The 11,597-nt window shown below is 50.7% G+C and overlaps 4 protein-coding genes across 5 annotated transcripts in view; 2 read left to right on the forward strand and 2 right to left on the reverse strand.

Moving 5' to 3' along the window:
• LOC111077233 (basic-leucine zipper transcription factor A) overlaps positions 1 to 8,176 on the forward strand; it is a 45,584-nt gene extending 37,408 nt beyond the window's left edge. Inside the window, exon 10 of the mRNA XM_022371426.2 lies at positions 7,142 to 8,176. Coding sequence (XP_022227118.2) covers positions 7,142 to 7,585 — 444 coding nt within the window. The 3' untranslated portion in view covers positions 7,586 to 8,176. The remainder of the gene's footprint in view (positions 1 to 7,141) is intronic.
• LOC111077236 (spermine oxidase) lies at positions 1,752 to 3,593 on the forward strand. The gene has a single exon (XM_022371431.2). The coding sequence runs from the start codon at positions 1,848 to 1,850 to the stop codon at positions 3,306 to 3,308; it is 1,461 nt and encodes a 486-aa protein (XP_022227123.2). The 5' UTR covers positions 1,752 to 1,847; the 3' UTR covers positions 3,309 to 3,593.
• LOC111077234 (spermine oxidase-like) lies at positions 4,962 to 6,581 on the reverse strand. Its single transcript, XM_022371428.2, has one exon. The coding sequence runs from the start codon at positions 6,552 to 6,554 to the stop codon at positions 5,046 to 5,048; it is 1,509 nt and encodes a 502-aa protein (XP_022227120.2). The 5' UTR covers positions 6,555 to 6,581; the 3' UTR covers positions 4,962 to 5,045.
• A 609-nt stretch (positions 8,177 to 8,785) lies between the features above and the next one.
• LOC111077235 (adenosine deaminase 2) lies at positions 8,786 to 10,567 on the reverse strand. 2 transcript variants are annotated; one of them, XM_022371429.2, is made up of 2 exons: positions 9,494 to 10,566; positions 8,786 to 9,413 (listed from the first exon to the last, which is right to left on the reverse strand). In XM_022371429.2, the coding sequence occupies exons 1-2, from the start codon at positions 10,484 to 10,486 to the stop codon at positions 8,814 to 8,816; spliced, it is 1,593 nt and encodes a 530-aa protein (XP_022227121.2). In that variant the 5' UTR covers positions 10,487 to 10,566; the 3' UTR covers positions 8,786 to 8,813. The 2 variants fall into 2 exon arrangements, with proteins under 2 accessions (XP_022227121.2, XP_022227122.2); XM_022371430.2 differs by having other exon boundaries at positions 9,293 to 9,433; positions 9,494 to 10,567.
• Positions 10,568 to 11,597: the final 1,030 nt, after the last annotated feature.

Below are 11,597 nucleotides of genomic sequence, written 5' to 3' on the forward strand. Positions count from 1 at the left end.
TAAACGTTCTGTAAGCGCTCCTCTCTTGTTATAACAGATACCCCTTGTAGTGCAGAAAGATGGGGTGTATTAGGCTGAAGGGAACAGCTGGCAACATGTCAACTTTGGACGGAGTATTACAGTCTGTCTTACCAAACTGTTTCTGATTTTTAAAGTTACTTTTTTTTAGTTTATTTCTTTGCAAAAATTCAAACCAAAATTCTACTCCTGCTGAGGGTATGCCCGCAGTCGTCTACTTCATGCTCATTGAGCTCAACTCTAGTTATTTTCCCATTCTATGCACAAAAGTGTTTTTGTTTTCCGCAAAAACGAAAAAAAATTATTGCTGCAATTTTTTGTATTTTCCCAGCGAAGGGAAACAAAGGGCAAGGAGTAGAAGGAATGGCTTGGGTGGGCCTGGGGGGCACACACAGTTAGGTGGTTTGGCGGCACGGCACCCAGCTGTCCGTTGTGTTTTCCCATTATTTCGGCGTATTCATCTTGAATGCGAATGCTTTCGCTGCGAGTGCGCTCCGCAATTGCAATGATTGGATTTTTATGAATACATTCATCAAAGGCGCTCCTTGGCTCCCTCGCACGGCTTGCCACTGCCGCAGTGGCAGTGGCATGGCTTTTGTAGTGGAGCCAAAACAGAACATTTTGTTGCATACATATGTACATATGCATGTATGTATGTACGTTACGTATTCGCAGTCGATTCTTGTGAGTATTGTGAGTATATTTGGGGCAGTGATTGTGCTTTGTCTGTGAGATTGTTTTGGCTTTTGCCTAAAGTGAAGCATTTGTTTTGCATTTGCTAAGCTCTGAATGGGGATTTTGTTGCAATGAAGTTGACTTCAAACAATTGTCGATTGACAAAATGCTGCAGTTGAATGGCCTAAATCGATGGATTTATGGAAATGTGCAGTCAGCAGGTCAATTTCATATTCTAATCGGCAACAATTCACAAAATTTCACAATTCATGATTTTACAGTTACATTTTTGGCCAGTAAATAATTCTGAATATTTTCTTCGAATTTATTTTATTTTGAATTTATTTCTATGTCGATTGGATTTATTTTTATATACATAATTACCAAACATTTTTTTCAATTTTCAATAAATCAGAACATTAGTATATTAAAATACTAAAAATGTTATTGATTTATTAGAAATTTCATAGCATAGCCGCCAGAAAAGGCACAGCCGATAACTCGTATGTGAAAACGTAACGGAACTTAGAGCCCATGTGCTAAGAGCTTGCTCTTGAGTAACTTAAGAGAGCGGCGGCGGCCTTGCTCTCTTCTTTATTAGTTTTTGCGCTGCTCCGCCGTCGTTCTTATTGCAGGCCGATAAAAACTGCCGATAACGAAATTGTTCTGCGCGGATTTTATTGCATGAGCTGAACACGAATATTCACGCGCGGGAGCAATGAAACTGCGCTAATCGGCAAGTTTGATCTTGTCGCAGCAGCAGTGCGTAATAAGCAGAGCGCCAGAGACGGAGCCGTAGCGGTGAATCAATAGAGCATGAAAGATCGTCAGAAAGAGGGAGACAGAGCGTAAGAGAGAGAGAGAGCAGCTTTAGGTTCATAAATGGAGTGCGGTAATGTAACGCTGAGCATGCGCGCTCTCTGTGGAATTGCTCTCTCGGTTTGGTTTATTGCGGCCTCACGTGTTGCGTGAGAGCGCCTCACCCCATATAAATACACCTTGCGAGAAAGGGAGAGGGCAACTATCCGTCAGCGTGTGAAAGTGAGCAAACTAAATTTAGTCGCCACCATCGAGCGCAAAGAGTTTTTATTAAAGTCGCGCACATTGGACGACGCAGAAGTGTGCCCGCGTGTGCCTTACCTTACCCCTTTGACATGAGTGCCGCCACCCTTCGCCTGCTCAGCAAAACCAAACAGACCGCCCGCATTGTCATTGTGGGGGCTGGATCGGCGGGCATTGCGGCTGCCACGCGACTGCTGGAGCAGGGCTTTCGGAATGTGCTGCTGCTGGAGGCGGAGGATCGCATCGGGGGCCGCATCCACACGATTCCGTTCGCGGATAATGTCATCGATCTGGGTGCCCAGTGGTGTCACGGCGAGCAGGGCAACGTGGTGTACCAGCGGGTGAAGGATCAGCAAATGCTGGAGGTGACGGACCCCCACTACGAAAACTTCAAGTGTGTGCGCTCCAACGGGGAGGTGCTGCCCGAGGCTATTGCTGACCAGCTGAAGAAAATCGCCTTCGACTCGATTCCGGAGCGACAGGCGGATCTGGGCGGCTACGAGGGCTCGCTGGGCGACTACCTCAACATGAAGTACTGGCAGGAGCTGGCCAAGCTGCCGCCCATCGATCGCACCATTGCCGAGGAGTTCCTCGAAGTGTTCCACAAGTTTGAGGCATCTGTGGAGGCGGCAGATCATCTGTACGAAGTGTCTGGCCGCGGACATCTGGAGTACTGGCTGTGCGAGGGCGAACTGCTGCTCAACTGGCGGCTCAAGGGCTACAAGCAGTTCCTCCGCGTCCTGATGGCTGTACGGGACGATCAGCCAGAGGATCTGGGCGTGCTCAGGGGACACGTGCTGCTGAACAAGCGCATTGCGGAGATTAACTGGCAGGGAGCCGACGAGCTGACGATCCGCTGCTGGAATGGTGAGATCATCACAGCGGATCACGTCATCTGCACCGTCTCCCTGGGCGTGCTGCAGGAGCAGCATAAACAGCTCTTTGTGCCCGCCCTGCCCGCGGCAAAAGTGCGGGCCATCGACGGCCTTCGATTGGGAACGGTGGACAAGCTATTTCTGGAGTTCGCTGCGCCGCCCCTGCCCGAGGATTGGCCCGGCTTCAACTGTCTCTGGCTGCAGAAGGATCTGGAGGAGCTGCGCGGCACGGAGCTGTTTTGGCTGGAGAGTGTCTTTGGATTCTATCCAGTCTCGCACCAGCCACGCATTCTACAGGGCTGGATCATCGGAGCGCATGCGCGCCACATGGAGACCCTCACAGAGGAGAAGGTGCTCGAGGGCTTGCTCTGGCTGCTCCACAAGTTCCTGCCGTTCGATGTGCCCCATCCGAAGCGCTTCCTGCGCACCCAGTGGCATGCGAATCCCAACTTTCGCGGCAGCTACACCTTCCGCTCCACCTACACGGAGGAGCTGCGTACCGGTGCCTGGGATCTGGAAGCTCCGCTGCTGGATATTGGCGGCAGGCCACGCCTGCAATTCGCCGGCGAGTCCACCCACAAGCACTACTACTCCACCGTGCATGGGGCCGTGGAGACGGGCTGGCGCGAGGCGGAGCGTCTGAATGCCTACTACCGGCATCGAACGTCGCAGCTGTGAGCCAGAATGCAGAAGGGCCATAAAGGGGCATACAAAAAATATACAATAAGTACGAGCACGAGTACGGGTACGGGTAGGGGTACGAGTACGAGTACGGGTACGGGTCTGAGTCCAGCGCTGTTCAACTTAAATACAGATTTTGATAAGATCAAATTTAATCGATTTGAGCATTTATTGGACTATACCATGAAAGCAATTCAACACTGCAAACCAGCGAGAGCTCCACTCGGATACTTTAAGTAAATAAATAAATAATTGTATTGGCTGAAAAGGAGGAGCAGATTTCTGCTTTGAAAATTTCAAGAGTTTCAGTGGAACATTTTTAGTATCACAAAAACATTTGGGTTTGGCTTTGGCCAAATGGAAAGTAGAATGAAAGCCAAACCATGTTGACCAACTCATTTGCAGCTATAGAGAGAGACAGAGAGAGACAGAGAGAGACAGAGAGAGACAGAGAGAGAGAGAGAGAGCGAGAGCGCTCCAAACAACATTGTAATTGCGCCTGTTTTTCGGGGCATTTACAAACACTCACTCACTAGTTGGCATCCCTGGCGCTGGGCAGGGGGCGTGCTCACACATGCAAAAGTTCAGATTACGAGAGCAATACTCGTACGGAAAGCAGAAATCAGTTTAGCTGGGTGCGGGCGAAGGGCCAAGCCAAAACAACCAACAGCCAGGCATGGCCACAAAAACCACAACAGCCGTACCAGAAGCAGGAGCAGAAGTAGGAGCAGGAACATTGGCCATGAGATTGTGCCTGCTGCAAAATGCTCCAACAATTGCCGGTTCGAGCAGCAGCAGCAGCAGCAGCAGCACTTTGGTTGTCCATGTTGAAAATTCAAATTTATGCCAAAACGGGGCCAGAGAACATTCCAAATTTCACTGCTCTGATGTGACTCGTGGTGCCCACTTGGGGTCGGGTCCTTACACCCATTCAAGTCCGATCCTGGCCCTGTCCCTGGCCGGTTGTCTGTCTGTCTTTGTTTGTTTGTTTGCATGTCGCCCTGGTCCTGGTATCTGCTTCTGGCTATCCTGCTTTTAGCACCCCCCCATTCCCAGCCGCCGCAGTCCAATTACATATGCGACTTTGTCGCCCTTCCAGTTGGAAGGAAACAACAACAAAAAGAAAAAAAATTCTCTCTCCTACAAGTTGGCCACATCTGCTGCAGCTTTGTGCCTGCCTCCTGCCTCCTGGCTCGCAGTCTGCCGGTTAATGCGCTGCAGCGGCGACAGTCGTTAGTTCCGTTTGGCATCGGCTTTGGCTTTGGCTTTGGTGTCTAGCCAGCCGGATACGTGGTTTTTATACGCCCCACTCTACCCCTCGCACTCGAGTGACAATGTTAAACAAGTCTCTGTTTGACCAACGGACAGACACACATTCACCTGGCAGCCCAAAGAGTCGTCGTTGTCCTCCTCCTGTTCGTTTTATTCTGTTCTGCTCCTGTCTTTGGTGTGCTTATGTTATGGTCCAGTTAATGGTTGTTATGACTGGCAAAGTATTTCTGCTCTGTGTGTTTGCAGATGGGAATAGAAATGGGATGGGGAATGGGCATGTGAATGGGAATGGATATGCAGTCAGAGATGGGGCTGGTGAGTGTCTGGGCGTGGATCATTTGGCTTAATTGTGTCACTAACTCACTTGGTCAGAGTTGATTTGCCTTTGCCTTTGCCTTTGAGAGGTTTTATTCGATTAACAAAGTTTCTGTATGGATTCCCAGAATGTTTTCCAGGCCTAGTTCAGGCCCTGGCTGCGTAAAACTCATTCAGGCGATCCGCCTCACGCCAGCCCGTCTCTGTGGCCCCGTGCACCGTGCTGAAGTGCGTCCTGCTGGAGGCCTCGCCCGCGAATTGCAGTCGGGGACGGCCAGAGACATCCGCCAGCGGCGACTCCAGATCCCAGCGACCCGTACGCAGCTCGTCCGCGTACGTCGGCTGGAAGCTGTAGCTGCCACGGAAGTTGGGATGCGAGTGCCACTGGGTGCGCAGGAAGCGCTTCGGAGGGGGCACATCGAAGGGCAGGAACTTGCGGAAGAGCCAGAGCAAACCCTCGAGCACTTTCTCCCCCTTGAGAGTCTCCATGTGGCGCGCATGCGCTCCAATGATCCAGCCCTCGATCAGACGCGGCTGGTGAGCAACGCGATGGAAGCCGCAGATTCCCTCCAGCCAAAAGTTATCGGTACCGCGCAGCTCCCGCAGATCCGCCTCCAGCCACAGGCAGTTGAAGCTCAGCATTTTCTCTGGCATTGGCTGCTCGGAAAACTCCAGCAAGAACTTGTCCACCGTTCCCAATCGAAGGCCGTCGATGGCCCGCACCTTTGCCGCGGGGAGGGCGGGCACAAAGAGCTGTTTATGCTGCTCCTGCAGCACGCCCAGGGAGACGGTGCAGATGACGTGATCCGCTGTGATGATCTCACCATTCCAGCAGCGGATCGTCAGCTCGTCGGCCCCCTGCCAGTTAATCTCCGCAATGCGCTTGTTCAGCAGCACGTGTCCCCGGAGCACGCCCAGATCCTCTGGCTGATCGTCCGGGACAGCCATCAGGACGCGCAGGAACTGCTTGTAGCCCTTGTCCCGCCAGTTGAGGTTTGGATCGCCCTCGCACTCGGCGAAGGTCAAATGGTTTTGCGGGGACAGCTCGAAGAGATGATCGCAGGCATCGTAGCTGCAGATCATTTTCTTGATGCAGTCCAGCGCCTCCTTGGCCACGGTGCGCTCCATGGCTGGGAAGCTCTGCCAGTACTTGTGGGTCAGGTAATCGCCCACAGAGCCCTCGTAGTCAGCATCGGTAAGGGTGCCGGAGGAGTCCATGAAGTTCCTGAGAGCCTTCACCTGGTCCTCCGCAAGCGCTTCCTGGTTTGAGCGGAAAAAGTGCATGGCTGGCTCGCCTCTCTTTTCCAGCAGATCCAAATCCTTCACCCGCTGGTACACCACGTTGCCCTGCTCGCCGTGACACCACTGGGCACCCAGATCGATGACATTATCCGCGAACGGAATCGTGTGGATGCGGCCCCCGATGCGATCCTCCGCCTCCAGCAGCAGCACATTCCGAAAGCCCTGCTCCAGCAGTCGCGTGGCAGCCGCAATGCCCGAAGCTCCGGCTCCAATGATCACAATCCGAGCGGTTTCCTTGTTCTTGCCCCACGTTGCAGTTGCAGTTGCTGTGCAGAGACTCATGTTGTTGCCGGGGGCATGCAGCGACTTGTAATACTCGTAGTGCTGGAAAGTGCTGCGTTTTATGCTGCCCATTTTGTGGGCTTATCTTTTTGTGGTTGGTTTTTTTTTCGCTATCATGGCATTGGCACATTGCTGGGGGCTACTTTATCGCTTATCGCTTCACATCAGCTACATATGAAATATGGGTACATTAATAGCTAGAATATATATATATATATATATATATAGGAGGACGCATGGGCACTGCTAGTTCTTATAATTTGGATTCTACTCGTATTTTTTTTGTCTTTAGTCTTTATCTGGCTCTTTGTTTGTGCAGTTCCTGTGGTTGTCTTTATTTGCAGCCTGCTTATCTGCGAGCTCGAAAGCACACAGTGCAAATAATCTATAAGGCCACTCGTAGCTACACATCACACACATACATATATACACACCATATATGTATATATATAGCGCACAAATATTAATAGTTAAATTATCGAAAACTCGAAATATTCGTGCAGCAATTCGCAAATTGTTTCATAATTATATTTTTGTTTAATTAACAAAAACAGCCAACAAATGTAAAAATGTAATAAAATTCCCTTAAATGTGCATTATGCATTTTGCACGAATTTATATTAAAATTGAACACGTTTTTGCCCACTCTCGTTTCGCAGCATTGCAACGGTGACAGCAGCAACAGCAACAGCAGCAGCAGCAGCAGCAGCAGCAGCAGCAACATACCCCGTGACAACATGTCTAACACGAATAAATATGGTTACAGCAATTACAAAAACCACATTAATGAGGGCCAACAGAAATCGGAGCCCAGGCAGAGGCTGATGCAGCGGCATAGCCACGAAAATAATGGCGAGTCAAATGAGCAAACCAACAACAACAACAACGACAACAACGAGGCGGATGTGGATGCGGATGTGGGCAACAGCAAAATGGACGTAGACCACAACGATATAGACAGCTCGTCCTCGGAACAACAGCCTGATATAATACCCTATCCATTGAGCGTGGGCGAGACCAGTTGGAAGACCGCAAAACTACGCCAGAAGCAACAGCAGCAGCAGCAACAGCAGCAGCAGCAACACTGGCAACATTTCACATAGCCCAAACATAAATCTCACATGCGATAGAGGAAAAGTCGTTGGGGCAGGGCCGGAAAAAGAGCGGCAGGATCAGTGGGAGATGAGGATAAACCAGCAGTAGGAATGGGATCGGGATCAGAAGGTGTAGTAGGCTAGGGGAGGGAGAGGAGAGTAGAGTTTAAGATTTGTACAGCATAGCGATACATAACAAAAAGACCATTCCCATTCCCAATCCCATTCCCATTCCCAATGGATGGATGGATGGATGGATGGATGGTGATGGAACTGTAAAGAGTAGGAATACGCGTGTGGGAGTGGAGTGGAGTGGAAAATTCGGAAATGGTGATGCAAGTTATACTTAGGATTTGAACATATCGAGGCCGTAAGTTTAGGTATGTGAATGGATGAGATAGGGTTAATCGAAACACCAAAAGGGGGCACACAAAAGAAACAAAAAAAAAACGGCAAGCAAGTCAAACCAAAAGAAAAGGAAACAGAAAAAAACCACACACAACTAAAATTCCAATTCCAATTCCAAATATTTTTGCAAGCAACAAAGAAGCAAAAGAAGATGCATAATTTCCCCCAATACTATAATAATAATAATAATAATAATAATAATAATAATAATAATAATAACAATAAATGCGTACTTATACACATAATTAGTAATATTAATTTAAACAACAAAAAACAAACAAACAAAAACTAGTTGTATGTAAAGTAAATGGCTTGAACAATTTCGAGGAGCGTATTTTGGTCTAAATTGCCGACAGGGAGGGAGGTGAACCCCCTGGAAAGCAACTGCAACTGCTAATTGGTGTGCATTCAAGTTATAACTGTGCTATATACTCACTTGTATTCAAAACTATGCCCTATACATACAATACAGTACAGTACAGTACAGTACAGTACAGTACATAAATGTGTAAGCTTAACAATGAATTTAGATGGCTGCAATAAATGAATGTAAATGTATATTCCAGGCTGTTGGCTGTTGGCCACTACCAGACATATCCCCCATACACCCACCCCACCCACTGGATTATCAGCCCTGATTTAAGTCATATAATGAAGCTTATACACCCACACAAATACACCCCCCTACCCCCCCACATAGCCATATCAATTGTACGAATATCAATGTAAGTTTCAAGCTCTTAGCTCTGGCACGCGAGTGGCCCGAGAGCAATGCAAAACAAAACAAAAAAAAAATACACATCAAATAAAATGCGAAATTTAATGAAAGCTACGCCGAGTTCTTTTGTATCACCTCATCGATCCATTTGTCCCACAGTTTCTGCCACTTGGCGAAGGCCTCCTTCTTCTCGTGGCCCCGCAGGGCGCTGTACTTGATCGAGTTGAGGGCCAGGCACTTGAGGAACCGCAGATCCGCCTGCATGGGGGCGATGCCCAGAAAGGCAAAGTAAAAGTCATGCGACAGGGGGGCCACACGCCAGAACGAGGGATCGTCCGACGAGATGACAATGGGCACATTGGCGGCTATCATTAGGGCCGCCGGATGGTTGCGATAGTCGACGCCCAGCTGCAGCACCTGATTGGAGACGGGGCACACCTCGACGGCGATGTCGAGCAGGCGGCACAGCTGCATCGACAGCGGATGCTTGGTGATGGCGTAGCCGTGCCCAATGCGCTTCGTGCCCAGCAGAATGGCATCGAGCAGATTCTCATCGATGGGCGAACCGAACCAGTTCGTCTCGCCCGCATGGAAGTAGAAGTTGATGTGCTCGGGCATCTTCAGCAGCGGCTCCACAAACTCAATGAGCGGTCGCCCCAGCTCCTCCTGGCCCACCAGATCGAAGCCGATCATGAAGTCGGGAAATTCCCTCTGCAGTGGCGTGCAAAAGGCTAAGTTAAAGTGTGTGTGTGTGTGTGTGTTCCCAGGGCCAGCCAAGCCAGACAACTTACATTCAGTTCCACCGCCGTTTTGACATATTCGTCGACCACCTTGGGCTCGACGCCACGCAGCGGCGCGTAGATCAGCTTGGAGCCAATGAAGTCCGGATGCGAGGCCTTGAAGCGTTTCATCTCGGACTGGTAGATGGCCACCGTGTCCCTGATGGCCAGCATCTCGCCGCCGATGCAGTAGAGCGGCGGCAGCAGGGATCTCAGCTCCAGATACTGCACCCCGTCCTCGTAGAACTCCTGCAGGGCGTTGTAGTAGTAGTCGCCCCACACCGGCGCGTAGCAGAGCAGCCCGTCCAGCAGGATGAAGATGCCCATGAAGTGGCTCCACGCCTCGTTGTTCGAAGTGAAGTTCGAGAACGGATACATGCTGAAGCGCTGCTGCAGGTACCGTCGCACATTCTCCTCGCCGCGCCGCTGACGAAACTCCTCCATTGGCTCCCAGTTGCAGGCCTCCATGGCCTTCATGGTGGGTTTGTCCACGGAGAAGCGGAACGCAATCGCCCTGCAGCCCTCGTCCGTGGTGCAGATCCACAGATGCTCGCGGTAGGTGAGCGCAATGAGGAACTCCGTGCTGCACAGGGCCGTGTCGTGGGCGTGCAGCACGCCCCCTTTGGGCATCTTCTTGAGCAGCCGAAAGATCGGCGACTTGCGTATGCTGCTCAGCGTCTCAAAGATGTGCTTGCCCGGCGAGAACTTGGACGGATCGAGCAGCCCTCTCTGTATCTCCTTCTGCTTCGCGGCCATGATCACCGCATTGGCTGCCTGCTCCTTTTCGCTCAGCCTGATCCTGTGGCCCATGCCTATCATCTGCTCCAGCCTGGCCACACTGGTGCGCAGGATCTTGTAGGCCGACGGCGAGGTCTTGCGCAGGCTGCGACCCATCGAGACCGTCGTGTGGGCGATCTTGTCACAGTCGGTAGTGGCATGGCGCAGGGCCATCAGCGATGGCCGCCCCCTCCAGGGTGCCGCCAGGCGTGGCAAATACTTGGACATGTGTCATTCAGTTTTTCATCGAACGAAAAATCCCCCGACTTACTCAATTTATTTACTGAACTCGCACGAAACTGTCACGTGTGTTCGTTCGTTCGGTGCGCTGTCGTGTCGAAATGTGTCAATAGGCCGCACATTTGTTAGCGCCTCGCAAACAGGCGGCCGCAACGCATTTCCGTGATCCCTTCGCACACCACGCGGATTTTATTAGTAATTTATGGCACTGGCACTGGCTCTCAGCTCTCTGCTCCGGCCTGGGCCTGGGCCTGGGCACTGGGTTTTTTATGCATCCGCGCGCTTACCCTCAACACCACATTAAATGTGCACGACATCAAATTGATGAGGCTGCCGCGCACACTGGCTGTGGCAGATGATATGCCCTAGCCCCGTCCCACCCACTCGCAACATTCGGCCATCAATTTTATGGGCCCCCTACGAGCTACGAGCCTCGAACCTGGTGCTGCATCCGCTGCTGCCGGGCCATAAAACTCTCTCCCAGCTCATTACCAGCGCGAGCCAAATCAAAATCGAACCCGGTTTGGTTGCAGGATGCCAGAGGCAGAAGCAGCCTTTGCCACTAAACAGTGGCACGTAAAATTGAAACATTCGCAGCATTTGTATGGCTACCACGAGCAGAGCAGAGCAGAGCAGAGCACAGCTCAAAGGGATGTTGGTCGGATGGATGGCTGGATGGATGGCTGGATGGGTTGGTGGTGTGGTGACTCAACGACCATATAGCGCATATTCATTAAAATTCGTATCCACTTTGCAGTGCACTCGGCACAGCAGCCGCACACAGCGAGTGGCAATGAGAGATTTATGCGGGGCTAAAACAGGAAAAACGGAGGCAGCCTTGGCTGCTGCAGCCACTATTATACATGAGGGAGGCTTCACTTAGCGATGGCAGCGTGACTACAAATTGATGTACCCAATGCGCAATGCCGGCGGTGGAGCTGCCATAAATCACAGAGAGATAGAAGCCAATCTGGAAAGGAAGTCGATGATTACTTAGGACAGATTCCGAGCAGTATAATCTTTAGAGGTAAGATATGATTGGCTTTCATATAAAGAGAGTAAAATGTTAGTGCAGCTCACGTTGCCATCTCCGCCAACT

The sequence above is a fragment of the Drosophila obscura genome, unplaced genomic scaffold (assembly GCF_018151105.1).
Source record: "Drosophila obscura isolate BZ-5 IFL unplaced genomic scaffold, ASM1815110v1 contig_1, whole genome shotgun sequence".
Lineage (NCBI taxonomy): Eukaryota > Metazoa > Arthropoda > Insecta > Diptera > Drosophilidae > Drosophila > Drosophila obscura.